Genomic DNA, 25,933 nt, shown 5'->3' on the forward strand with positions numbered 1-25,933 from the left:
GCACTTACCTGCAGGGCTCATAGAAGCTTCCGACTTAGACAAGTTAGGAACTTTGAAGCTGTTTCAGGACAGAGCGGACAGAGAGGTTCAGTTAGCGGGTGGACTGCACTGTATGCGGGTGCGGAACCCTTTTAAAAAAGGAGATGAAAAGGGACAAAAGATCGGTTTTGGTTACTGTTTTCAAGGCAGTCGTTTCAGAGCATAAGCCGTATCCACTTAACATAGCAAAACATTTTGTGCACTTTACAGTGCACTTTAACCTTCAAGGTTTCTAGTCACCTAGGGGTTCAGTAACTTTAAAACCCCGCTGCGATGGTGCGGGCCTATCATCTCAGCTCTTGGGGATTAGAGGCCAGAGGATCAGGAATTCAAGGTCTTCCTAGGCTACATAGCAATCTCTAAATATCCTGAGTTACCTGGGACCCTGAGGCCCTGTCTGTAAACAATTATAAGCAAATTCCACAGAAAGCAGTTAAATTATCCAATAGCTTTCAGCCGGGAAGGGTTAAGATCTGTGTATACTGACTTGATATTGAAGAAATTTCTGAAATAGAATTATAAAAGAGGTTCCTAACTTGGAGTTGGTGGGTCAGCTCCAGAGGACATATTCTGTCACACATGTGTGCCCCAAGCCTCTATTCATTATAAAATAATGATAAAAGTAGACCTGGACCTTGGGTTTAATCAGATGAAGTCAACAGTCAGTCTGGGACATGGAAGACCCAGGACACACTCAATGTGTACCTGTTTGTTATCAGCTAGCTGTTCTGAATTTACTGAGCCCAGCGCTGTCCCCAAGAAACACAAAGACACTGATAAATTGCTCTAATTTATTCCAGTCTGCAGACCCACCCATACATACACATGCACACAATAATGGCATTCACCCGAATCTACCTGACAAACATCTTTTGAGTCACTGGGACAAAGCCATGCTTGACAGTCCCCACACTGCTGGTTACACCAGTTACATTTGGTCTTTTTCAGAAATAAGACAGCTGATGTTCCAAGAAAGCTAAGCCCTTAACTAGTGAGGTTAAGAACCCTGGAACCACAGACACAATTTGAAATATATACTAAGTCTTCCATTAAAGGGTTATTCTTAAGACTGTCTTCCCATGGGTTGATATACAGACCACTGAAGATGGTCTCCCAATTAGAGAGCCTCTTTCTGTACTTTGCAGAGGTCAGAGGCACATTCCTTTACGGAGGTGGTGTGTGATCTCATGAGTTGTGGACCCACTGAGCCTGGCTGATTCTGCCTTCCTCTGTCACAGAGAATAGGAACCCTATGCAGTCCAAGGTCCCACCCCAGTTACAGAAGGAAGGCAGAAGGAATGGAGGCAGAGATGCTAATCTTAAAAAAGAAAAAAGTCAAAGAATGGGGTGAGGGTAGACAGGATTTTATATTTAGAGGGAGGAATGCTGGGGTTTAAACTTCAACTAGACTGTGCACTTGAAGCAGCTCCTAGGGCTGAAAATCAGCCAGTCATAGCTAAATGATCTCTCTCATGAGCTGAACTGGTTGAGACCAGAGAATGAACTGGAGCTAGCCGTTCCATGCCCTGCTTGCTTCACCTTCTCTAGCTGCTGTGGGAACAGCAACCTGGACTGCAGAACACTGAGGAGCCACAGGAAAACCACACTAGTTCAATGCTTCCCTGTCTTTTTGCACTTAGGATTTTACAGGGGCTTTTCTAACACTTGCCAACTCACGAGCCCAGTTGGAATTCCTGGGACTACAGGGTACTCACCTGTTGCCCCTCCCCCCACTTCCTGACATCACCCTGTCATTGGCTGGGTGTGACTCCCCAGTAGACATAAATTTCATGTGTCAGTCCATTCCATTGCTGGGTTCTGGACTCGTAACATAGAGCAGGTGCTTGATAAACATGTTTGATGAGTGACTGTGTCTTGTCTTGGGTGCCACGAGTAAACAGTTCCAGAACACAGGTAAGGTCAAGGCTGAGGTTCCCCACTCAGTGAGATGGGTCACGTTTGATACTTTGCTGCATTAATTCTTGGAAATGGTCTCTGAGGACCAGTCAAGGAGCTGTAAGGAAGACAATCTGCAAAGGTAAGCTTGGCCCTTACTCAAATCTCACTGCCAACTTGGAGGCCCTCAGGAGGGTGAGTCCAGACCCAAGGCGTTCAGTGGAGATCACATCTTCCTCAAGTATCAGGCTGGGAGAGGTTGCTACCTACCCTTTCCTTTGACCAATGTAGCCAAGAGCAGGGCTCCAGTGCACACTCTCTGATAGTCCCCGCTGACCTTCAGCAAGGCACTTAAACCCTGGAGGCCAGCAGTGAAATGGGAGGACTGGCCCAGCTAAAATCTGCCATGTGACCTCGGTCTAATCCCCAAGCTCCAGGTCTTGAGGGACTTGAAAAGGGAGCTAGGGGCTGGACACATCACACATGGAGACAACATAGGAGGACTTAAAGCTTGTCATACATACTCGATAAATAACTGCTGGGGGTGTGTGTGTGTGAAGGGAGAAGCCAGTGAGTCAAACAGCTGGATTGGGGGCACTGTGCAATCAGACACCCTGTTTCTCTGTTTGAGGGTCAACACTTGTCTCCTCTTCTACCCTGGCGCCCTCAGCATTCTCCCTGAAAGTAGGACTTCCCCACACCACTGTCTTCACCTCTGCCTCCAAACCCCTCTACTGCCCTAGCAAGGGACAGTGTAGTTCCACTGTCCCTCTGAGCTGTCTGTCATGGTGTGGTTCCTTCTGGTTTCTCTGAAGGACCCCAATGTTTGTTCTTCCCTCCCCCCTTGTGTCATGTCACCGAGCATGGACAGGGACAAGAACCAAGGGGAATCAGTTGTGTCTCTAGGCACTGAGTGGCCACTGCTACAAGATCCAGCAGCACAGGAAGTATGTCCCTAGGACACTAGGGAGCCCTGGAGCTCTGTGCCTGCTCTGGATCTTCTGAGAGTTGGAGAAGGGAGGGGCCCACCAGGGCCAAACCTGCAGCCTGAACTTAGTTTAGAAATCTAGAAAGATGAAAGGACGGACAGGGCCCTCTTCAAACATGGGAAGGAGGTTTGCAGCCTCCCTGCCCTCTCCAGTTTTTGGTTTGATGTCAGCCCTTTTGTATAGAGAGGGCAGGGCAGCAGGTAGCAGAGGGGCCTGAGGCTCAGGATTCCCAGCCTCATTAAGTCAGGTAACATGTGCCCACATAAAGAAATGAAAAAGACAAAGAAAACGAGTCCTCTGGGATAGAACACATGAGACATATCACAAGGAGTCGAGATGGCAGAGAGCAGAAGGGAGAGGCAGGGGCAGGGATGGCAGCCTTGAAGGTCCAGGTGGGTCCTCAAGGCAGGCTGGCAATGTCTCTCTCTGGAGGTGGGCCAGCTGGCTTTGGGCTGGTCTCGTTGGCTTTTCCTTCAAACATCATGACCCTGGTTTGGAGATGAAGAAAAGAAAACAAACGGATTAAGACTCCTCCCCTTGGCCGGGCGGTGGTGGCGCACACCTTTAATCCCAACACTTGGGACGCAGAGGCAGGCGGATCTCTGAGTTCGAGAGCTCGAGGCTAACCTGGTCTACAGAGTGAGTTCCAGGACAGCCAAGGCTACACAGAGAAAACCAAAAAAAAAAAAAAAAGACTCCTCCCCTTGTAAGAAAGCTCCCCAGTCTTCCCTCTGCAGGATCCTCAACAGAGTACCCCGGGGCTGGCTGTGTGGAAGGGGTGGGTTGGTGATCCCACAGCAGAAAAGGAAAATCCAGGCACAAAATAGCAATGGGACTCCCCAAGCCCAACTGCTCAGCCAGTCCGAGGTGGAAAAAGGGACAACCCTCTAAGCCTACTTGGACTTCCAGGCCATATGCCTTCCCTATCCAAGCTGTCTGAAGGTGGGTAGGTTGGGCCAGAGCTCTGCCTCAGAATACCATCAGATCTTTTAAACTGTCCCCATTGGCCAGTCATGGTGGCACACGCCTTTAATCCCAGCACTTAGGAGGCAGAGGCAGATAGATTTCTGTGAGTTCCAGGACAGACAAGACCACACACATAGCAAAGAGAACCTATTTCAAAAATAATCTCAAAAAGAGAAAGAAAGGAAGAAACAAACAAACAAACACACACCCTGTCTCAAAAGCAAACCAAAGCTCTTCTCCACTGTGCTACAAGACCAGTCCCTTCTGGAGAGAAAACCATGTAGTCTCAAAAATGTAGCCTTTCTGGGAGACTGCCTGCATCTTAGTGCTGGCCTACTACTCCCAGGACGACTGACTCAAGATAAACATTCAATCTATGCACGTTTATCCACAAATGGGCACACCGCAAGCTCTGGCCACACTGAAACATGGGCTCAGGAGCCAGTCCCTCGGCCTCCTTGGGCCTCGATGAACACTGCACATGAGCGTGTACATGTGTGGAAGCCAGAAACAATGTCAGGAACATTCCTCAGGTGCCATCTCCTTCTGATTTTCTTTGAGACACAGTCTTTTGGTGGTCTGGAATGTTCTAAATAGGCTCTCTGGCCAAGGTTCAAGGACAAGATAACTTGCCCATTAGGGTCCTTAAAGAACAAGGGTCAGTGTCAGGATTTAAACTAGAACTGACTTTCAGGAAGGGAGGTGGTGAAAGACGTCTGAGATGGGTCTCATATGGTCCAGGCTGGCCTTAAACTTGCTACGTAGCTGAAGATAAACTTGAAAGTTCCTTCCTTCCTACATCTACTGCCTTAGTACTAAATATATAGATGGCCTTACCATGCCCCGCTAAAGCTGATTATAGACTGTCCACTCACAACAACCAAAGGGAGTAGAAATATCCTTTACAAACGAGGAAATTGAGGTCAGAACATGTTGACAATAGGGATAGGAGTGTATCAAAATAACTAGAGCATTTTCCTACCATGTATGAGGCCCTGGCTTTGATTCCAAAGAAGGAAGGAAGTAATCATAGTCAGGTGTGGTATTGCATGCCTATAATCTCAGCAATTGGCAGGTTGAAGCAGGAGGTTTGCCATGACTTTTAAGGCAAGCCTGGGCTACATAGTAACAGGCCAACCAGGGTTACCTGGGAGTACACAGTTAAGACTCTGAAGACCTTGTCTCAAAAAATGTAAAAAAAAAAAAAAAAAAGTCAGATTTGGTACTGACGTCACTTTGGTCAGACTAGTGAAGCCCCCATCTTGGTGTTGCCATGCACACTCCAATGCAAGCTAATCTTTCCTAAGGAGAACAGGCCCAGAAAACTCAGGTAGCACAATGAATTATCACCCACTGAGCCCCTGGGCCTCTCCCCACAGGATGGCCTCGCCCTTGAGACCCATGAGGTGCGGAGGTACTCACAGCTTCAGGACCGCTGACCGTTTGCCCAGCATCATATTCACAAAGTCTCGGTAGGAGATGGTGTCGCTGACACCCCCTGTCACTTCTGAGATCATCTTCTTCATCTCCAGGTGGGTCTTAGGGACCCCCAGCTTCTCCATCATCCTCTTTAAAGACATCAAATCTGCCAGGAGGAAAAGCAGATCTGTTGAGTGGAGACAGGACCCTGAGGCCCTGGAGGCAGCCAGGGATGCCCACTCCTGCACACACAGTTCTCAGTGATTGCCTCTCCCTGCAGGCTGCAGCAATGATTCCCTGGGGAGGCAGGGATAAGCCCTCCTTGCTTTCCTCAGAAGCAGTAGAGGCCAGCAGGTGGGGATCTGGGCTAAAGTCAGATGGGCTGGAATCAAGCTTTGCTCTTCTTGATGGGGGTTGGGGGGGGGGCCGGGTCCAGGAAGGACTGCTTCAGCTCTCTGGGATGACAGGTAGTACATGTCTACAATCCCAGCAGTTCAAAGGCTGGGGCAGAAGGATCACTACATGTTTTAGGCCAACCTGGGCTACATAATGAGGAAGGCCTAAGGTGACAGCTCAGTCAATAAGGGGCTTGTTGTGCAAGCCCCTGAGCTCAATGCCCCAGAACCCGAGTAAATATTCAAACACACTGGCTCAAGCCTCAGTCACGGGGTTGGGGAAACTGGCAAGAGGATCCTGCCCAGCCAAATCAGTAAGCAAAACACTAAAGGGGAGAGCAATTGAAAAGACGTGGACGCTGACCTCTAACCTCTACACACAGTCATACGCAGACCCACACGTACATGTGGACCTGCACCCCAACACCACCCAATCAGTTTGAAGGAAAAAGAGAAAGGAAGAAGTGTTTGGTTATTAGGCTTGTGCAGATAAATGAGACGCTATCCCAGCAGATGTTCTGGGTTAGCCAAGGTGCCGGGGAGTTAGCCTGACCCCAGGCATTAAAAGTCAAACTTAATCTGGCACACCACAGTGGAAACCATTGGCACCTGCCACTTACACTCAGCTGTTCTAAGACTCTCTCCCTAGGGGAGAAGGGACTGGGAGCCAAAATTACCCCTCAGAGCAGGAAACGCAACAGAAGAACAAAATGGAAGAAAAACAAGGGAGGCACCCAAAGAAGTCACTCCACCCCGGGAGCCTTGCCCTGACCTCAGAGCTCCCACAACCATCTGAGGCTATTTCCTGGGGATTGTTCACAGTGAACAATGGATCAGCAAAGGAGGGTGGGAAGGGGCTGATTCTAGGATTGTGAGCAGGCTTCAGGTGGACCGCCCTCGCACAAGACCGGAAGCTGCTAGGCTGTCCAGGCTTCTCTGTGGCAAAGCTCACAGGGTACACTCGCTGCCCACCAAACTGGCAAGACCTCCTAGAGGACACTCGCAGGGAGCTTCTGAGTCCCCTGACCCACTGTGCCACTTTCACTGGTGAGGGCACCAGATCTATCTAGAGAGATGTGGCCATGAGCTGATTAGTAACAGTTAAAATGGAAAATAGTATGCTGGCAAGATAGCTCAACAAGATGGGGAAAGGTGTCTGTGGCCAAGCGGGAGGTACTGAGTTTGATCCCTGGAGCCACGTGGCCAATTCCTTCAGGTTGTCCTCTGACGTCAAATACATGCCTTAGTGGACCAGCCCCTCCTCGTAAACAAATAAAAAATAAATGTAATCTAATTTTCTTTGAGACAGAGTTTCTCCGTGTAGCTCTAGCTGTCCATCAGCCTTGGCCAGAAACAAAACAAAAATAAACACACACATACACACTGAAGATACAGCTCAGTTGGTAGGTTTGCCTAGCATGCACGCAGTCCTGGGTTCCATCCTCTGCCCTGTATAAAGTTAGCCTTGTAGTGCATGCCTGTAATCCCCACACTTGGGAGACTGTCGAATAAGACATTCACAGTCATCCTCAGCTATGTACTGAGTTACAGGCCAGCCTAGGCTAACAAGTCTCAAAACAAAAAAAAACACAAAACCATCTAAAATCTAAACTTCTAAATGGTAGTAGCTATCCAGGTGTTGCCTGAGTGCATTTGAGTCCATTTATACAATGGAATATCCTGGGTAGGGGCGGGGTAACAGAGACCCTGTTCAGAAGCAAAGGCTGGGCCTGAGCCCACACCTTAACATCAATAACCCTCCAAATCCTTTCATTTCTGAGTCCTCTTGGTTTTCCATCCACAAACTGAAGGTGTCTGAGCAGCCTGGACCATGGCCCAGTCCTGCTGGTCAAGAGCATCCTACCTGTCTGTGAGTACCCTGGTCTCTTGTGCCTTTGTCATCCTAGCACCTTGATGACATGAAGCAGTGGGTTCTGCTGGAGGTGAGAGGCAGTCAGTATCTACATTCCTTGTCACTACAGGACAAGGGACAACAATGAGCACAAAACAGACCCAGGGAGAATGAACCCGCAGCATCTTGGTCCAGGAGTCAAGCAGCCCCTGCAGGCCTGGTTGGAAACAAGTTCTAGGCTCTGGGGTGGGAGGATGGGGAATCTAGCAGTGTGGCACACATGAGTAACCCCAGGCAGTAGAGCTGGGCCAATAGGTGGAAGGACCTAGGGTGGGCTTGGCTTTCGGCAGGACAGAAAGATAAAGGGTGAAGGGGTGCAGGGAGGGAGAGGGGCCCCCTGGCTCTTAAGTCTCTTACTAGCAAAGAGTCAAGAATCTTAACCCAACAGTCAAAAGAAAAAATGCTGTGAACACTGCCTGCAGAGACAGTATTCCCATCCTGACAAGAGACTCCTGACAAGAGCCACAGAACAGCTGGCCAGCTGTGCCCACAGCCAGCTTGTGGGTGACCCTTGAAGTTAACCTTACCAGCACACCCTGTTGTCTGTTCTGAGAAAAGACTCCCAGACAAGATCATGAGCTGTTTACAGTGAGAACATGTCTGGGCCTCCTAGTGACCCGTGTATGGTAAGAATTCCACTGACCTTTGTGACCCACAATGTTATCTTTTTAGTCTGTGAAGTCTGCAGAACACGCTCATAAAACCCTGGAAAATCTCACGGAAAGACAAATTCTTCAAATGAGAAGTATGCAAAAACATTTTTACTTAATCTTTTAAACGTAGACATTGATTAAGCCACCAAAATCATATAGATACCAATTATTAAGCTACTCAAACCCAGCCTTCTCTTGGTAGTTTTTGTTTTGTATGAGTCTCTCTCTCTCTTAAGAAAACTACATTTCTTCCATTGCCATCATTTTTCCTTACTATTTTTATTGTAACTTTTAAGATTATGTGTAGGTGTCTGTGCACATGAGGGCAGTGCCCATAAAGGCCATCAGATGGCGCCAGATCCCCAGGAGCTGGAGTTACTGTTATTTGTATGTCACCTGATGCTCGTGTAGGGAACCAAAATCAGGTCTTCTGCAAGAATTGTACACACTTTTAACTACTGAGTCATCTCTCCAGCCCTTCCATTTCCTTCCTTCCTTCCTTCCTTCCTTCCTTCCTTCCTTCCTTCCTTCCTTCCTAACTTCCTTCCTTCCTTCCGGTTTTTCTTTTATTTCTTTTTTTTTTTTTAAAGATTTTATATATGTGAGCACATTGTTGCTCTTTTCAGACACACCAGAAGAGGGCAGTGGATCCCATTACAGATGGTTGTGAGCCACTGTGTGGTTGCTGGGAATTGAACTCAGGACCTCTGGAAGTGCTCTTAACCACTGAGCCATCTCTCCAGCCTCTCTTTTGGTTTTTCAAGACAGGGTTTCTCTGTGTATCCCTTGCTGTCTTGGAATTCACTGTGTAGACCAGGCTGGCCTTGAACTCAAGAGATCTGTTTACCTCTGCCTCCCAAGTGCATTTAAGACACGCACTACCACCACCCAGCTAAAAAAAAATTGTTTAAAGATTTATTTACTTTTATGTGTATGAGGGTTTTTTATGTGTGTTGTGTGTGTAGTGCCCTTGGAGTCCAGAAGAGAGCAAGAGATCCTTTGGAACAAGTCATTGGGGGTTGTGAACCAGTGGATGGGTCTGCCAGAGCAGCAAGTCCCCTTGATCACTAAGCCACCCCTCCAACCCCTCTTTTTTATTTTTTAATAAAGTGAATTTGAAGTATATTAGAAGGTTTTAACATGGATTCAAGCATGGATATTAAGAAAAGGGGGTGATGTCTGAAGACACATCTACAGGCAGGCAGATCTTCGTGAATTGTATGCCAGTCACAACTACATAGCAAAACCTTGTCTCAAAATCCAAAAAAAAAAAAAAAAAAAAAAAAAAAAGGAAGGGAAAAGGGGGAGGGGGGAAGGAGAAAAGAAAGGGGGAGAGAGGGAAGGAAGGGAGCCATGACATGACACCTCAGTAGGTGAAGGTGTCTGCCACCAAGATTGGCAACCTGCTTGATCCCCAAACCCAAGTCTACATGGTGGAAGTGAACAGGTTCTGTACATTGTCCTAACACACACCACACATAGAGACAGACACGCATGCATACACACTACATACAAATATGTCAATAAATGATAACAACTCATTCTGAAGTTGTCTTTTGCTGTGTGAATCAAGATCCCAGTCCCCTCACAGTGGAAGTCTCTCCCCAGTGTCTTCTGCTGATAGTGTCAAGCAGCTTGGCCATCAGGCCCATCAGGGCAGCATCCAGGTGTTCTTCAGCTTCACCCAGAGCCCCTCCCCAGAGCAGTAGGATTCTTTGGATCTCTGTCCTCCTCCCCGTCCTCCTTCTCTGCCACCAAGGCCTCACTCACCAATCTCGCCTTCGTTGTTCAGGTCAAACTCCATGTATTTTTCTGGAAAGCACAAGCACAAACTGTCATTAGCTTAGAAGCCACAGCTCTCCCTGCAGAACTCAGTGACTCTCTGGAGAGGGCTGACTGAACCCTTGGGGAGCCCTTGACACCCTCCCCAGCCTAGGAGTCCTGTCATCTTAGCTGTTGTCTCTGGAAGAGCCAAAAAACTTCTCCTGATATAAGGTAGCCATGAGGAGGACTAAAGCGTGTGATGTACTGTCCTGACAGTCACAGTGTTCCTTTGCCGTTAAATATGCTAGTTACTCCAGCCTGGTTCTTCCTGCTCTATAAGGGCACACACACACACACACACACACACACACACACACAAACACACACAAACACGCACACTAATATAGGGTATGTATGCTCGAAAGACCAGACACCATAATATTGTCGTATCATGGTATTGACACTAGCCTCCTTTGTGGGATTTTCTAGAGGATCATGGGAAGAAATACCCTGAAATGGAGACCTGATATACTATGATTTGGATCACCTTCCCCTGTGAATATTCATATAAACTTCTTTCCAGTCTAACAAAGCAAAAGCTCACTCCAATCTCTCTTGGAATGTTTGGTTTGCTTAGCCTTGTTAAAACAACTTCTGCTTAAACTGTCTACAGCCCTTGATTGAATTATTTGTGTGTGCGTGTGTGTGCACATGTGTTTGCATGTGTATGATTCATGTGTCTATGCATGCATGTGTGTGGAGGCCTCTTTGTGATGTCAGTCCTCTCCCTCCACCTTTCAGTGGGTGTGGGGATCGAACTCAGGTCACTGGAGTCTTATGGCCAGTGTTTTTATCTGTTGAGCCATTTTGCCATTACCAGATTGAATTCTTTCAAAAAGAATCAGTCTTAACAATATTCCTGGCAAGGGTCAGAGGGAGAGAGGGGGAAGAACAGGAGAATTGCCATCACTCGGAGGGAGACAGATCAGATTTAAGAGCTCCAGGAAAGAAAGCATCCAGCAATGTAGGTGGAGAGGGAATGTGGCCCTGTGGGAGGGGCTACCCAGAAGGTAATGGGGCAACAAAGATAAAACATAGATTTAGAAGGTGTTAAGCCGGGAATACTGGAAGGGGTGTGTGCTAGCCTGGGGGAGGTTTAGAAGTGCCCAACCTTTGAGCTAGTCAAGGGATATCAAAATTAGCTGGCATATGTGTATCTTTCATTTGTGAATCCAGAGAGCTCTTAGGCAGGTGCAGTGTGCCAAAGTGGTTTAACTAATAATTAATTCACCGCTACTGGCACCCTGTTCCCCTCCATCCCACCTGGCTGGTCTCTCAGCCTGGAGTGTCCTTTCAGCTGTGCTCAGGCAGTCCCAAGGACTTCACGTTCCACCAGGCACCTGCACCCTGCTGACTCTGGCTTCTTCTTGCTCAGTGCTTATCTCTGCCCCTGTCCAGGCACGCGCACACACACTCCTCAGGTCTTGCCCCGTGTGGCTCCCCAGGCCTGCACTGGGCCTGGTGCCTGGCAAACAGCCATCTAGAGAGCAGAGGAATGAAAGGCTTGAGGACCTTTGGGTCTGTCCTTTTCCAACAAAACTATGCTTCACTGGGACTACGTGCTAAACAAACCCGACCTTACCTCCCAAAGAAGATGTGACTTCAGACCCCCAAGATTGGGGGCCCCGAGGCCCCCATGAGGAGTGGGCCCTGTGTATCCTTTGCATATATCTCCTGCAGGTTTGCCCTGCTTCCCACTCCATGGAGAGAAAACACAGACCTAGGCTGAGATCTGGGACTCTCGAGGCAGATTAACAAGGACTCGAATCTCAACTCTGCCTCAAGTGGGCCATGTGACCCCTTTGCCAATAATCCTGCCTCCCCAAACCTAAGTTTGTTGGTCTTTAAATGAGCGATCTCATCATCTGCCTCCTAAGGATGGGGGTGGGGTGGCTCAACAGAGCATGCCAGCTATTGCTGACCAGGGCTTTACATGGGCTGACACTCAGCACCTGCTGGCCATTTTTATTATGACTGCCATCTAAGTCCTGGCCAAGACAATCATGCTGTGAACCAACTGAGGCAAGCAAGGCACACTGACAGGTACTTGGCCTTGGAATGGGAAGGATGCCAGCACAGCAAACACTTGGGAGAGGCATGGGACCTCTTGGATATCCTCTGGAAAGTCCAGGGTCCCCATCCCCCCAAGTGTATCCCAGAGACAGGAAAGGTGGGTCTGCCCATTCCTTGTGTGCCCAGGCTCCTCTCCTTTCGAGCCACTGGCAGAGGACCAAACACCAGGGCCCCGAACAGAGGAACCTTTATCCTGCCCTCTCCCTGCGCAGGCTCCTGGGTCCTGTTTTCTTTTCATCCTGTGCTGTTGGGATTCAATGGGCAGAAACTCTGCCCCCCTGCCCCACTGTAGCGACACAAATGTCTATTCTCTGCAGGGGCTCCTGAGAGGCTCCACCAGGGAGGGGGAGATGCAGGGATTGCTCACAAAGGGCAGATTGTGTGCTGGGCCCTGGGAGTGCACAGAGCCTGGATGGGGAGAATAGGAGCCAACCTGAGCCACACTGTGCAGCCATGGGACAAAGGGGAAGGGCCAGAGCCAGCCGGCAGCAGATCCACAGGGGCACAGGAAGGGGAAAGGGCCTGCTCCTGACTCTTTGGGGGGACCTCTGTCCCGATGGGAAGTAGAGCATTCTGGGTGAAGCAGAGCTGCAGCCCAGTCCTGTGGGGCCGAGGAAGCCCGTGTGCCATGGGGTGAGGGAGCAGCCAGCTCTCTGGGGGCTGTTGGGCCGGCAGCCCTGGCTCACCTTTGAAGGCCGCAAGCTTTTCCGGCAAGTTCTCTTCATCACTGTACTTCTGGTCACAGAGGAACTCCTACAGAGGTGAGACCACAGTACTGAGACAGGGTTGAGGGCAAAGATCACCTAGAAGCAACCCCAGGCAGGGTTCATACCAGCTTCCTGTTGACCATCCAGGCAGATTCACAGTCAGCCTGGTGGTAGGTGTTCTCTCCAGCCTGGGGGCAGGGCTTACTAGAGGATCTAATCTGGGAACTGAACACCTTCAGGAACAAGCCCTGTGCTGTCCCTGGGACACCAAGCTCCCAGGATGTGGGAAGCTGTGAGCCCCAGAGACAACTACCCAGGTTGTCATTCACTTCTGAGGTATGTGTCCTCAGCAAATGACCTCTCTGTGTTCGGCGGACCATTACCTTCCCCACCCAGAGAGCATCAAGGCTCAAGGCTGAGCTACTCAGTAAGTCTGCAGGGATAACATGGGAGCCAGGAGTGGTTTGTGCAACATTACCTCTGCTCTGACCAGAGAATGACTGAATGAATTGGTCATCTTCAGCCTCCACCCTCACCTGTCAGATGAGGTTTAATCCCTAGAGCGCTTTCCTTCAAAGCCACAGAAGACATTTGAGTCCTTCCAGAACCAGATGGGTACTGTGGGCAGCTATGGGAAGGATCCAAATAACAGCAGTTGGATCTCAGGCACATTGGCTCTCTTTTCAGATCTCTCAGCAGCCTTAGGTGGTAGCCGCCATTACTGTGCCTGCTTCACGCCTGAGGCAACTGATGCTCATACTGTAGGAAACTCTGCTGAGCCCCACCACACTTAAGCCACCTTATACCACAGTCCAGAGAGATGCAGAGTGTGGGAGCTCTTCACTCCTGGTCTCTCCTCTTTAAAAGCTATTCCCACACTTGCAAGGCTGAGGCAAGAGGATGGCAAGTTCAAGGCCAACTTAGGCTACATATCAAGAGTCTGACTCAGAATAAAAATAACAAGAGGCCAAAGAGATGGTCCAGCAGTTAACAGTACTGGCTGCCCTTGCAGAGCTCCAGGTTCAGTTCCCCCACATCCACAAGGCAGCTCACAGCCGTCTGTGACTCTAGTTCCCGTCAATCGATGCCCTCTTCTGCCTCAATGGACACTGCATGCCCGTGGTGCACAAGACATACATGTGGGCAAAGACTCATACACATAAAATAAAAATAAATCTTAAAAAAGAAATAACAAAAAGTATGCTATTTAAGTGCTTGCACCTGACAGGGCAGTAACAAGGTGCCTTAGCATACCTTGCTCGGTTTGTAGTGAGCTCAGTATCTGGACACAGCGGGAATATTCCTGTCCAACCATTTGGAGTCTGCTAAGCACTGTTGTCTGTGGACCACACTTAGTCCTTCCCATGGTGCCCGTGACACCACACCGACATTTGTCTCCTCATCCACTTGCTCACTGGGCATTTCCTCGGGGACCACAGCCTGGATGCACACTGTGCTGCACTTAGGCGGGAGGGAGTGGTGAAAGGGGGTGGATGAAGTTCCCATCCTAAAACCACGGAGTCCACATGGTAAGGGGACTGGAGAGATGGTGCAATCAGTGAAGTGCTTGCCACACAAGCATGAGGAATGGAGTTCGATCCCCAGTACCAAGTCCAAAACCAGACAGGACATCAGGAGCTTGTAATTCCCAGCAGTCCTGAGGGAGTGGTAGAAGGATCTCTGGGGCTTTCTGACCAGCCAGTTTAGCTGAATTGCTGAGTTCCAAGTCTCAAGCTCCTGAGGAACGACTCCAGAGCGAGGTTGACCTCTGGCCTCTACACACGTGTGCATACATGCACACACACACCTAATCACACAGAGATAAAAATGTGCCAATCAATCTATATCTAAGTTCCTGGCGTCACTTCCCACTAAATGGCACCAGCCTGTACCCACACATCCGGAGTGCTCCCTTCTCCTCCCGGAGTGCTCCCTTCCCCTCCCAGTGTTGTGAACCCAATAGACAGAGATGACAACTACCTAAGTGACCTCCATCTGACTCTTCTGCAGCTCCGATTCCACCTACATGTGGCTCCTCTCCTCCCTGGGTTCAGAAGGGGTCATCTGGCTAAGTATCCACTGAGACCAGCTTTGTGTTATCTTATTAAACCACCCCAGCCACTCATGTTCTGATTTTACAGGTTAGAACTCAACCAGAGGGTCACAGAAGGTGACTAGACCATGCAGCACTGGGAAAATGCAGGGAAGATTTGTAACTGATTCTAGGCCCAGCCCCAGGATCCAGCCGCCTCCCCCAGCTTCAAGATAGCTGGAGCTGGATGCTTTTCCCTGAGAAGCCAGAGTTGTCCCCTTCCTGCTGGCTCTTTGGAGAGTGGCCCTTCCTCTGAGCTCCCTCTTATAGCCCTCTGTGAAGCCCTGCCCCTTTCCATTATCACACCAAAAGTGGAACATTCATACTTGTTGGTTGGGGCACTGAAGACAAGGGGTAGTAAAAGAGGGAGGGACCCTAATTAGGTCTGCCAAGTTTCCCCTTTGCTAAGTAAAGACTTTTAAAACAATGACCACGGACAATTACCATGAGTACAGAAGTTAATCAGTTCTGAATTTTAACTTTGTGTGTGTGTGTACATATGTGTGAGCACATGTATGCATATCCAACTCACTGTTCACATCACTGATGCCTGGAAAACCTTGCATGAAGGGGTGCACACAAAAGTATAAACAAGGGGCTGAGGAGACATCTCCAAAAGTGTTTGCCACATAAGCTTGAAGGCCTGATCTCAATCCCCAGTGTCCACGTAAAACCCAGGTGTAGCAGCACACACATGAAATCTCAGAACTGGGGAGGGAGAGACAAGAGCATCCTGGGGCTCACTGAGCAGCCAGTCCGACCAAACTGATTAGCTCCAGGTGCAGTGAGAGGCGTAAGGTGGAGGCCAGGCATAGCACTGAATGCCTTTAACCCCAGCACTTAGGTAGGTGGACAGCCTGGTCTACATAGAGATCCAGGCCAGCCAGAGCTACACAGTGAGACTCTGTCTCAAACAAACAAATAAGCAAGCAAATAAACAAGATAGAGAGTGGTTAAGGAAAACATTCAACAGTCCCTCTGGCCTCCATATGTGTACATGTGAACACACACACACACACACACACACACGCACACGCACACGCACACGCACACGCACACACCAGGCAAAGGACCAGCATGTGGCACCCTAAGGGAGAGAACCAAAGGGCCTACCAGGTAAATATGGTTCAAGGGAAGGACACAGTCCTTGTTCTTAGAGACAAATCACACCCGACTGACTGGACAGTCAGGCAGGGCTGGGAACAAGGTACACACTGCAGAAGAGGCTCCTGGTGACTCCCTCTCACTGGACTTCCTGTCTGTGCTCTCAGAAGACGCAGCAGAGGTGTGTGTAGGTCAGAAGAGGAGCGTGTGGGTGGGGCTAGGAGTAGAGGTGTGTGGGTGAAGGCGGGGTGTGTGGGTGACCTTGTTTACACAGAGGAAGCAATGTGTCCCCTCCCATCTCATTCCTGCCCCTCCACCATTTTGGCCTGTTTTCCACACGACCTCCTGTTTGCTGAGCTCACTACTATCCCTGGGCCTTTGCTCTAGCTCTGTCCCCCAGAGTGAACTTCCTCCACACATCTGCAAAATTCTCTCTCTCACTTCAAAACTTGGTCACAGAGACTTTCCCCAAATCCCTGATTTTAAAACACCGCAGCCTGTCCATGAATCTGCCTCCACTTCCAATCCACCTGGCCTTGCTCTGATTCTTCCATCCCATGGAACAAAGGATCCCCAACACGGTTTCTCCTGATGTTGCTTTCTTCAGATAGTGCCCGTTGCCCAGCCGCCCCCGTGAGGACACGGGGTTATGTGTTTGGGAAGGAGAGGATGACGGAGACTCAGAGAAGATGAGCGATGTCCCCAGAGTCACGTCACCTGCAAGTGGCTAAACTGGGAAAGAGCTCCGGCACTGAGCAGCTGGCCTTCCCCCTGCCCTCATCCACAAGTGAAGAGCAGAAGCCATCTAAGGAAGCAGGTGTGCGGAGGTGAGTTCCAGGACACACTTATCAGCCTGTGTTCTCTGATGCTGGCTGGTCAGCCTTCTGGACGGGAATCAACAGACCTCTGAGAGGGACTGAAGGTGTTTCCTGAGAGGTACAATGTAGAAGCCTGCCCTAAACGCCAGCAGGACCTTCCCAAGGGTACTTGGAATCCTAGACTAAAGATAACGGGGGAGAGGAGGAAGCAAGCTGAATACCAGCGATGCCCCGTTTCCCGGCTGCACACGCACTGTGACCAGCGCTTCACAGTCCCATATATGCCTTCCCCATTAGGATGGACATCCCTTAAAACTGTGAGACAAGGAAGGAGGGTTTGCCCTTCCTCAAGTTTCTTTTTATCAGACATTTTTGCCCCAGCCATGAGAAAAGTGACCCACAGGTGCCCAGCGCCTACAGTGGCCAGCCTAGAGTAGGCATGCACTCCATCAACAAGTGTTCAGTGAATACAGAAGCCTCCCGTTGTCTTGACCACTTCCTCCAGGCTTCTCTTGGAAATAAGCAGCTTCCCAAAAACTGTGGCTGTGTGTGGCAGACACTGGAGTGGACGCCGGGAATGGGTTCACATCTTCCTTTGGAGCCAACAGTGACAAATGCTTGAGCCACCAGAGTGACCATGGTGGAAAAAGCAGCTGATCCATTCATGTGTGGGGTAGGTAACCCTGGGCTTGGACAGCTGTGTCCTTGGCTGGGGGCAGAGGAGACAGGTGTTCAGGCAGGGAGGAAACTCAAAGGCTAAAAGGCCAGCTTCCTCCATTGCCCCAGGCTTCGGTTTCTCGGTTCTTGCTCAAGCACGGTTCCCTAAAGGACCTCCCCCACGCACATCCCTGCTCAGCCTCTGGGGGAAGCTTTGCTCAGAAGCAGTATCCTTGAGCTGGACCTTGAAGCCAGGCTGTGGGATGAGAGAGCTGTCAGCCCAGAGAGTGGAAGGAAGAGCAAAGCGATCAAGCGTGCACTGGAGTCGGACCACCGGAGCTAACGCACTTAGTAGCAGTGTGAAAATTTCTGTTGTTGTCTGTGCCTCAGGTTCCTCATCAGAAGAGGATCCTAGCTATCTCCTAGGCTTGCCTTGAGGGTTAGTGTGAACTAGTGACTACCTGACACCAGTCAATACTAAGTGCTTGGGAGTTTAACATGTGTAGTGTCGGCTTGTCATGCATGCTCCTGAGACCACCATCCGTTTTTAACCAGATTCTCAAAAATCAACCTTGCCTGACCTGGGGTCGGGGGAGGTTGGGGGGAGGTGTGGGTTTCTCATTCCCCCTTCATCATTTGATAGATTGGGGTGAGAAACTGGGCAGGGCCACTGAATTAGTTCATGGTTACCAAAGGTTTGCACCTCCCTCAGGGTCTAGATCTCTGGGCCATCCCAGCTTCCTCCTTGCCTCCAACAAGATGGTGGTAGCTGGGAGCCACAAGTTTCAGGGAGAAGGAAGCCAAAGGGGTAGGGGAGGGGTCACATTTCCTGAGGCTCAGGTTATTCAGGGGATCCTGTCCCAGGGGTTATACCCCTATGTTCTTTTCCAATTCAACCCATTATCCCCCCAAGATATGTTCTTCAGGAAACGCAGGGGCCAAAATATGAGGTGACAAACTCAAAGTGCTAAATTGGTTTATAAGGCCCCAGGGGAGGCTTGGGAGAGGCAGAATTAAGGCATCCACTCAAACTCAGAACCCAGAGGGAGCTCAGCATCTGGACTGTGCTCCTTGGCCAATAGCTGAGGAAACTGAGGTCCCAAAGGGACCAAGCCCCCTAAAGTCATAATGGGTGGGTTCCAGGTACAGGGCAAAGGGCTAAATAGAGGGAGGGATGAGATGAGTCCAGCTGCCTGGTGCTCCCCCTAAGCCCTCCATCTCCAGTGCTCTGTGCCTCTGGATGACTTATTTTCTTACGCTGTGCCCCAGCTGCCTCCTTTATAAAATGGGGTCACAGTGATTGATATAGACTCTTAGTGGCTGAAGACAACATATCTAAAGCTTGCCTTCCCATCCAGTGTCAGTCACCACCACCTAACCCCGCCCCCAGCCACACCCAGAATGCTGTACCGGAGAGGGCCCACCCACGTCTCTCTGTGCCCTGACATAATATCATGAAGACCCCCAGAAGAGGCTGAACCCTCTGGATAATTCTCCTCAAAGGCAGGCTTCTCTTTGTCCTCAAACTTCCGGCTTACTTGACAAGAGACAACTGTCCACCTGTTACAGAGCTGTGCTCCCATCTCAGCCCCAGGGAACAATGCTGGCAGCCACCACCCTAGCTCCAGGCTGCCTTGGTCAACAACCTGAGACAATCAAACAAGAAAGTCCCTCTCCCTCCACCATTCCAAATGCTCAGAGACAGAAGGGATTAGTTTCTTAAGGATTTACTTCAGCAGTCTTAGCACTGAAGAGGCAGAGATGGGAGGGTCAAAAGTTCAGGTCTCTCCTCAGCTACAGGGTGAGTTTGAGGTTATCCTGGGTACCACAAGACCTGGTCTCAAAATTAAACTAAAACCAAAACAACAAAAAAGTGCCAAAGGCAGGCAAGCCCATGCGGTGTCGGGCCTCTGAAGTCACTGGCCACAGCTCTGATTCAACCCGCTTCCTGAATAACTTGCTCCTGACCCTCCATTGTAACTTTTCACATCACTTACATCAGGGCTGAGGACACAGGTAGAAGAAGATTGCCTCAAATGCTCGAGGCTCTGGTTTGAGTTCCAGCACCACCATAAAAAGAAAAGGCTGCAGCAGACTCTTTGACTGAGCAAATATTACACCCTAGAAGCCAGCCAACAATGGCTGATGCCCTGTGAGTGCCGGGGACAGGCAGCAACATGCTGGGATCCTGTGGGCTCTGACACAGTCCACAGGCTCCCAAAGGGCCAGGGCCAGGCCACAAACGCCCGGCCTGGCACCTGGAGAGCAGCAGGAACCTGTAACATGTACCCACAAAGACAACAGGCTCACATTCCCTTCTGAGGCCTTATCCGGACACAGTGTCCTCGCCAGTAGATGGGGCAGCTAAAGAAAAACACCCAGTGACCACACACATAAACCAGACCTCACAGAAATTCCATCTCCAGCTGCCCGTGACATAGCCACAGCAAGGTCACAACTAGCCAGACCTGCAGGGGACACTGAATCCCCAGAGGGCCACGTGACCCCTTATCACCATCTCCTTTATAATATATTAAGGGGAGAGCAAGAGAGACGGGTGTCCTCAATGCCAACAGGCAAGGACAGAGCGGTACTGCCAGGGACACAGGAAAAGGCACACCTGCATAGTCTCCTGGGTCAAGTCTCAAAGGCCCCACATGGCTGGGAGAGAGTGCAGGAAACAGTCACTCTGGACAGAGATCTTCCCACACCCCAGCCCCCTTCCCAGGTAGCAAAGGAGCACGGAGATGACCATTAGGCACCTAAATGGGACAGGGAATACGAGTGACGTTCATTTGACCCAACAGGGCTAAGACATGGGGACAATAGCCAGAGATCTTTGTCTTACATAAGCAGGAAGGCTTGGGTCACTACAAAGCTGGAGTAGCCTGGCGGACTTCGGCCAGAGGAGGCCACGGGTGATGTCTGGAGTCCGACAGACCTCATCTGAATCCTGCCTTTGCCCTTGGCCGAGTGCCCTGGGTAGGTGATTTTGTTTCCTCTTCATTATGATGGGTATCACCACCCTTGCCCCTGAAGGACGGTCACAGTTCTCTCCGCACGCCTTGTACACTCGTGATGGACTGCTCCATTGGGCAAATCTGTAAGCCGATGCATGGTGAGCACCAAGCATGGAATATCGCCATGCACACACCCTTGTATGTGTTCAAAGATCCGAGCCAATCACAGACTCAAGTTGTAGCCCACACCCCAGCTCCAGATCATCTTCAGGCCACAGGCACTCCAAGGAGTAGCCAGCCCAGCCCCGCACACAGCTTCTCTAGGTTCCTATGGGAAGACAGAGGGAATTTCTCCCATTGCCATATAAGGCTGGGGCTGGCTGGCCTGGGGTCACCTACCATGCCATCAGGGCGTGGGGAATGCCAGCTATGTGGAGGGAGTAGGAGGCTGTTGCCTGGTCCAGCTTGCTCCTGTGGTGCTGACACATACACACCACAGTGTGGGAGGGGGCTGGGTATCCATGAAAGGGGCCACCAGAGCACAGAGTTGAAGCAAATGTGTACGCATATAAAATCTGAGTCCCACTGTGGCTGGTTTCTCGTCTTGTCTGGCTTGATGCAAGGTCTCCCTCTGTAGCCCAGGCAGGCCTTGCGACTCAGAACCCTTCTGCTTGAGCCTCCTAAGCAGCTTTGATGACAAGCACACACCACCACCGCTGGCTAAATTGTGGCTGTTTAATGTCAGGCAATTAACTTCTCTGAGCCAGCTAGTCTGTGAAATGGGAATAATAGTACTTAAACCACACAGTGTTAAAAGGGAACATTCAACACGCCTGGTGCAGACCAGCACTCCCAAGGGACCAGAAAATGATAATAGAAACCAAAATGGGGCTTAAAACTTAAAATGGCTTAACAGGTAAAGGGACCTGCTGCTAAGCCTGAGTTCAATCCCTGGGACCCACATGATAGAAGGGGGAAACCAGCTCCTGCAAACAGTCCTCTGACCTTCACACACAGCCTGTGTTGTGTGAGACATACACGTGCACACGTGAATGCATGTGTGCACACACGCATGTATAGATGAATAATGTAATGGGATTTTAAAAACAATTTCTAAAGGAGAAACTAAAATGAACCTCTAAAAAGCTGTACTATGTACAGATCTCCTGCCGCCTTCCCTCCTCAGGGTCCTCCATCCCCACCAGAGTGCTCAACTTTGTCTCTCTTATGCTAACAATTGCTAAGATTGAGCAACCTTGCTGCTCACAAACAGCCACCCCAGGGGAGGGGGAAAGCCCCAAGGAGAACTGGAGTGTTGGTCTAGAAAGTCTTCCTAGAGCTGGGCCAGATAGCAGCGGGTGGTGTCCATGCTCATAACAGGTGGTCACATAACAGTGAGTCACAAAGTCATGTCCTGTACGGTTTCCTGCTTCTTTGGGGGCAACAGACACTTCTCATCCCAGCCCAGCCCAGCATCCCAGAATTCACACACCAGGTAGGGCAGAGAAGGTGTACTCTGAAGCAAAACAGTCGGACCTGTCATTACAGCCATGGCCATGGGTCAAACAGACTGGGACCTTAAAGCAAAGCCACTCCAGGTCTATCCTTCTTCACTGACAGTTGCAGGGGTTCCTAAGGGGTGGGCCCAGCTGGCATATCCCTAGCGTACCTCCATACCTACTCCTTATATCTGAAGCCCTCACACAAACAAACGATGATGCTCACAACCGCCGCCAACTCTGTGCATTTCACACACACCATCTGGCTTTTTTTTTTTTTAATCACTACTATTATCTCTTGCTTGCAAAGGAGGCTCAGAGGGGTGAAGGAAGCAGGTCAATGAAGAGCCAGTGCTTGGCAGCCTGCCTCCTGGCTCTAATTCTGGCGTAGTCACCGTGGCCTGTGGTGATGCGGGGGCAGCTGGATGGTCTAGCACAATCCTCTAGGGACCTACACTCTGAATTATACTCCAGCCCTACAGTGGCTGGAGCTTTTGTGGAAGATCTCTAAACAGCATCCCCCAGCAAAGAGACACTAGGTTGCGAGTTGCAGCAGTGGCTCCTGTGTGGTCTTAGCTCAGCTACTTGCCCTCTCTGGGTGTTTGAGGGCCTGCAGCGGTTCGATCACAGCTCCCACTTCCCCACTTTCCACAGCATCAGTACTGTCAATGGCCCTCACAGTCACAGCCTCTCCCCTTTTTGAGTCACCTGTCCCAACAGCCCTCATCCCAAGCCTCCACCTGCATGCATCCCCAAGGATGGGGTCAGCAGAAAACCCCAAATCTCAGCTCTTTTGACTCCTCTAACTAAGGTCACCTAATGTCCATATCCAGCTGTCTCTGGTTTAGGGTCCTGTTGGCTGTGGGTGGAGTCAACTAGCTCAGAGCCTTCCTAACCAAGTGGCCTGGAGAGCTGTATGAGATCAGGGTCCCAGATTCTTGTCCAGAAAGCAAAAGCAGTCAAGGCTGGGGTAGTGCTGAGGGGTCTTGGAGAAGTCCATCAGGCCTGGGTTCTAAGCCCAGTCATATGGACATCCCCTCCCATGCTCTATGACAAGTGCCAAGGGAAAAGGGAAGGGTTGTCATGGAACTGGCGGAGAGGAAGAGGGACCTATCTAGGTCTGGGCAGTCCTTGGAAATAAAGGAATGGGGCTGAAACACTTCAACAGGATCACAGCCCTTGCATCTCCAAGGACCTCCAGGGACCTCCAGGGACCTCCAGTGCTAACCCTACCAGCTCCTCTCCAGGGACCCGGAGCTTGTCACTCTGGGTGTCCAGGGACCATAGAGGCAAATATGAGGAAATGCCTAGCGCTATATCAATTGGCATACCTTGGTCCCAGATGTATTAATAACTCAAGGGTCTATCCCTTGTCTAGCATGGAGAAAATCTTGAGTTCAATCTCCACTGTAGGGGGGGGAGGGGGGGACGGGGGGTGGGAGGGGGGGAGGGAGGGAGGGAGGGAGAGAGAGAGAGAGAGAGAACTCTAATGCCAATATGGACTGTCTCCCTAGCGCTGGACCCCAGACCATGCAGGCTCCTTGCCTACCTGAGCTCACAAAGTGACCATTCAGGAGGTGAGAAGCCCTTACTGAGACAGCAGTCACAGTCTGAACACAGATCCTGGGAACCCTAAAGGCTGTGCTACCTCTGAGCTTTGCCAATCCAGGAGGCCCTGACACCGTTCCTTATCTCCTGGGATCTACACGCTCAGTAGCAAACGTACGGAGCTGCTATTGTGTGTCTGGCAGCAGCGGAAGGATTTCTTTCTAGAACTTCCCCAGGCCCAGCAAAAGAAAAAAAGAAAAAGAAAAAACAGTCCCTCGGGCAACTTTTCTAAAAGCTGGTGGAAAGAACTGCATCTTGGAATTGAAGGTGGGAGGCGACAGGGAAATGCCAGCATTTGCCAGCGAACTCGAGTGTTAAGTTCTGTGGTCTATGGAGTCAGCACTGGCCCTGGGGTCCCTTCTGGCGCCAAGCCCCTTAGGTGGTCCCCAGCGAGCTCCCGGGAAGCCCCTGCCCGCCGGTAGCGGGCTCCCTCACCCACCCCACCTCCCTGGTCAAAGAGTTACAACTTGCAACCGGAGACGCCAGGCAGAGAGCTAAGGGTTGGAATGGACTTACCTGGAGTTGGAGGCCACACGGCAGAGGCCAGAGATACAATTGGGGAAGGCCAGGGATAGGGGAGGAAGGACTGATTTTGTCTGGGGGGGGGGGGGGGAGGAGTGGCACAGTGCGGCGCAAGGAACCCGCACGCTGTCCCGCGCAGTGACGCGGCTTACCCGATTGATCTCCTCAAGCCTCTTCTCCTGCCGGGCTTTGAGCAAACCAAACGCCTTCCCTCCTGCGGGAGACAAAGAGTCGGCGGGGAAGCAAGGGTACCTCCCGGACCACGCGCCCCCCTCCGAGTTCCCGCGCGTGCTGCGGCGCGCGCACAGGTGGCGACCGAGAGACGTCCGGCGCGGGACATCGCAGCAACATCAAGCGCTTACCTTGGAACCTGTTGCTGAGTGCGACCGACATGGTATGCGCCCGATTCCGGACAAGGCGAGGGACAACAGGGAGGAAAAGACGTCTGGTCCAGACCTTTGGCGGCGTGTGGCGACGGGACCCAGGGGCGGAGGGACCGCGAGGCCGGACACACCCCGCCCCGCCTGCGGCCCGCCTCCTGCCCCCCTCCCCGAGGCCGCGCGCACCCGGGGCATCAAAGCCGGCTGTTTAGCTGGATGCCTAGCCCGCCGCTGCCCCTCTGCTGGAGGACGCGGAAAATGCAAGATGGGAACGCCCTCTTTCCCCGTCACCAGAAGAGACAATATCACACCTCACTAAGAACTTCGCAGTGCTGGTTGTGAAGATCAAGTACCAATAGAGGCTGTCACCTTACTGTCACCTTTGCCCGGTAGCGCCACTATGACACTAATATTTTAGATAAATACGTGTGTTGATGCTCATGGTGTACCTGACACTTGGCCTTTGTGTGTCATTTCCCCTAACTACGAAGTAGTATTGGTATGGTAGAGGAAGCTGAAGTTGGGACCCAAGTCCTCTAGGGTGGTAAAGAAGCAGCCTCTGACTTGAGGAGAGGCCAGGCTGGGCATGTGTGGCCTTGTAAAGAAAGAAGTGTACAACCTGAACAATCTTATAAAGGATCTCCCTCTAATGGTTACATTGTCGACACAGGCACAGATCAGGATTGTCCTAGTCATGGGGAGGAGCCACTAGCACCTCCAGCATGTCTCTGGGAATCCAGGAATCTCCGTTCCCCAGACTTACCTCAAGTCTGAACTCCTTAGATTGGGATCCTGTGACCAGCTGACTGTCCTTTTGGGGGCGGGTAGCCAAGCTCACAGAGGGGAGTCCAGTGGTCCAGATAGAATGATATGGGGCTAAAGTGAGCAAAGATGTTTGAGAAGGCAGGCTCCTGCTCTTAGGTTCCTCCCCTCTGTGCATTCACTCATCCCACAGTCTGAAGCTGGGTACTTGACCCAAGCTCCCGAATTGGCAGAATATGAGAAACAGGAGCAGGGACTGTGTTGTAGAAGTAGACCCACAAGGGCTTGGAAGTTTAAAGCCTGCACGGTAGTGTTCCCTCTGAAAGCTCAGGCAGGAACTGGACTCAGAACAGGGCCCTCCTCATTGGTCCAATCCCAGGCTGCCCATGGCCCCAACTAGCTGGGTTAGCTGTTGTTGTGTGACAAACTTTTCCTGGGGAGACACAGCACAAATACTTACCCCAGTTTGGGAACCCAAAAGAGATCCAATTACAGATACCACCAAAGTCCAGCTTGGTGACCCAATGAGCTTTATTGGGGTTACTTACAGGAATATGGGTGAAGGGTTACCTACGGGAGCAGAACTCACAGACAGTGGTGTCACCAAAGCCCACCCCCCAGCATGGGTGACAGCTTACAAAACTGGGAACCTGGAGCC

The 25,933-nt window shown here is 50.7% G+C and overlaps 1 protein-coding gene across 2 annotated transcripts; it reads right to left on the bottom strand.

Annotated features, from left to right (window-relative positions):
* Positions 1-816: 816 nt before the first annotated feature.
* Positions 817-24,571, bottom strand: Aif1l (allograft inflammatory factor 1 like). Of its 2 annotated transcripts, none has more exons than XM_028757103.1 (6): positions 24,496-24,571; positions 24,286-24,347; positions 12,853-12,919; positions 10,040-10,081; positions 5,313-5,475; positions 817-3,412 (listed from the first exon to the last, which is right to left on the bottom strand). In XM_028757103.1, exons 1-6 carry the CDS (start codon positions 24,524-24,526, stop codon positions 3,325-3,327), a joined length of 453 nt encoding a protein of 150 aa, XP_028612936.1. In that variant the 5' UTR covers positions 24,527-24,571; the 3' UTR covers positions 817-3,324. The 2 variants fall into 2 exon arrangements, with proteins under 2 accessions (XP_028612936.1, XP_028612935.1); XM_028757102.1 differs by having other exon boundaries at positions 2,398-3,412; positions 5,313-5,496.
* Between the last annotated feature and the right edge of the window lie 1,362 nt (positions 24,572-25,933).

This window comes from Grammomys surdaster, unplaced genomic scaffold (assembly GCF_004785775.1).
Source record: "Grammomys surdaster isolate TR1022 unplaced genomic scaffold, NIH_TR_1.0 126133, whole genome shotgun sequence".
Lineage (NCBI taxonomy): Eukaryota > Metazoa > Chordata > Mammalia > Rodentia > Muridae > Grammomys > Grammomys surdaster.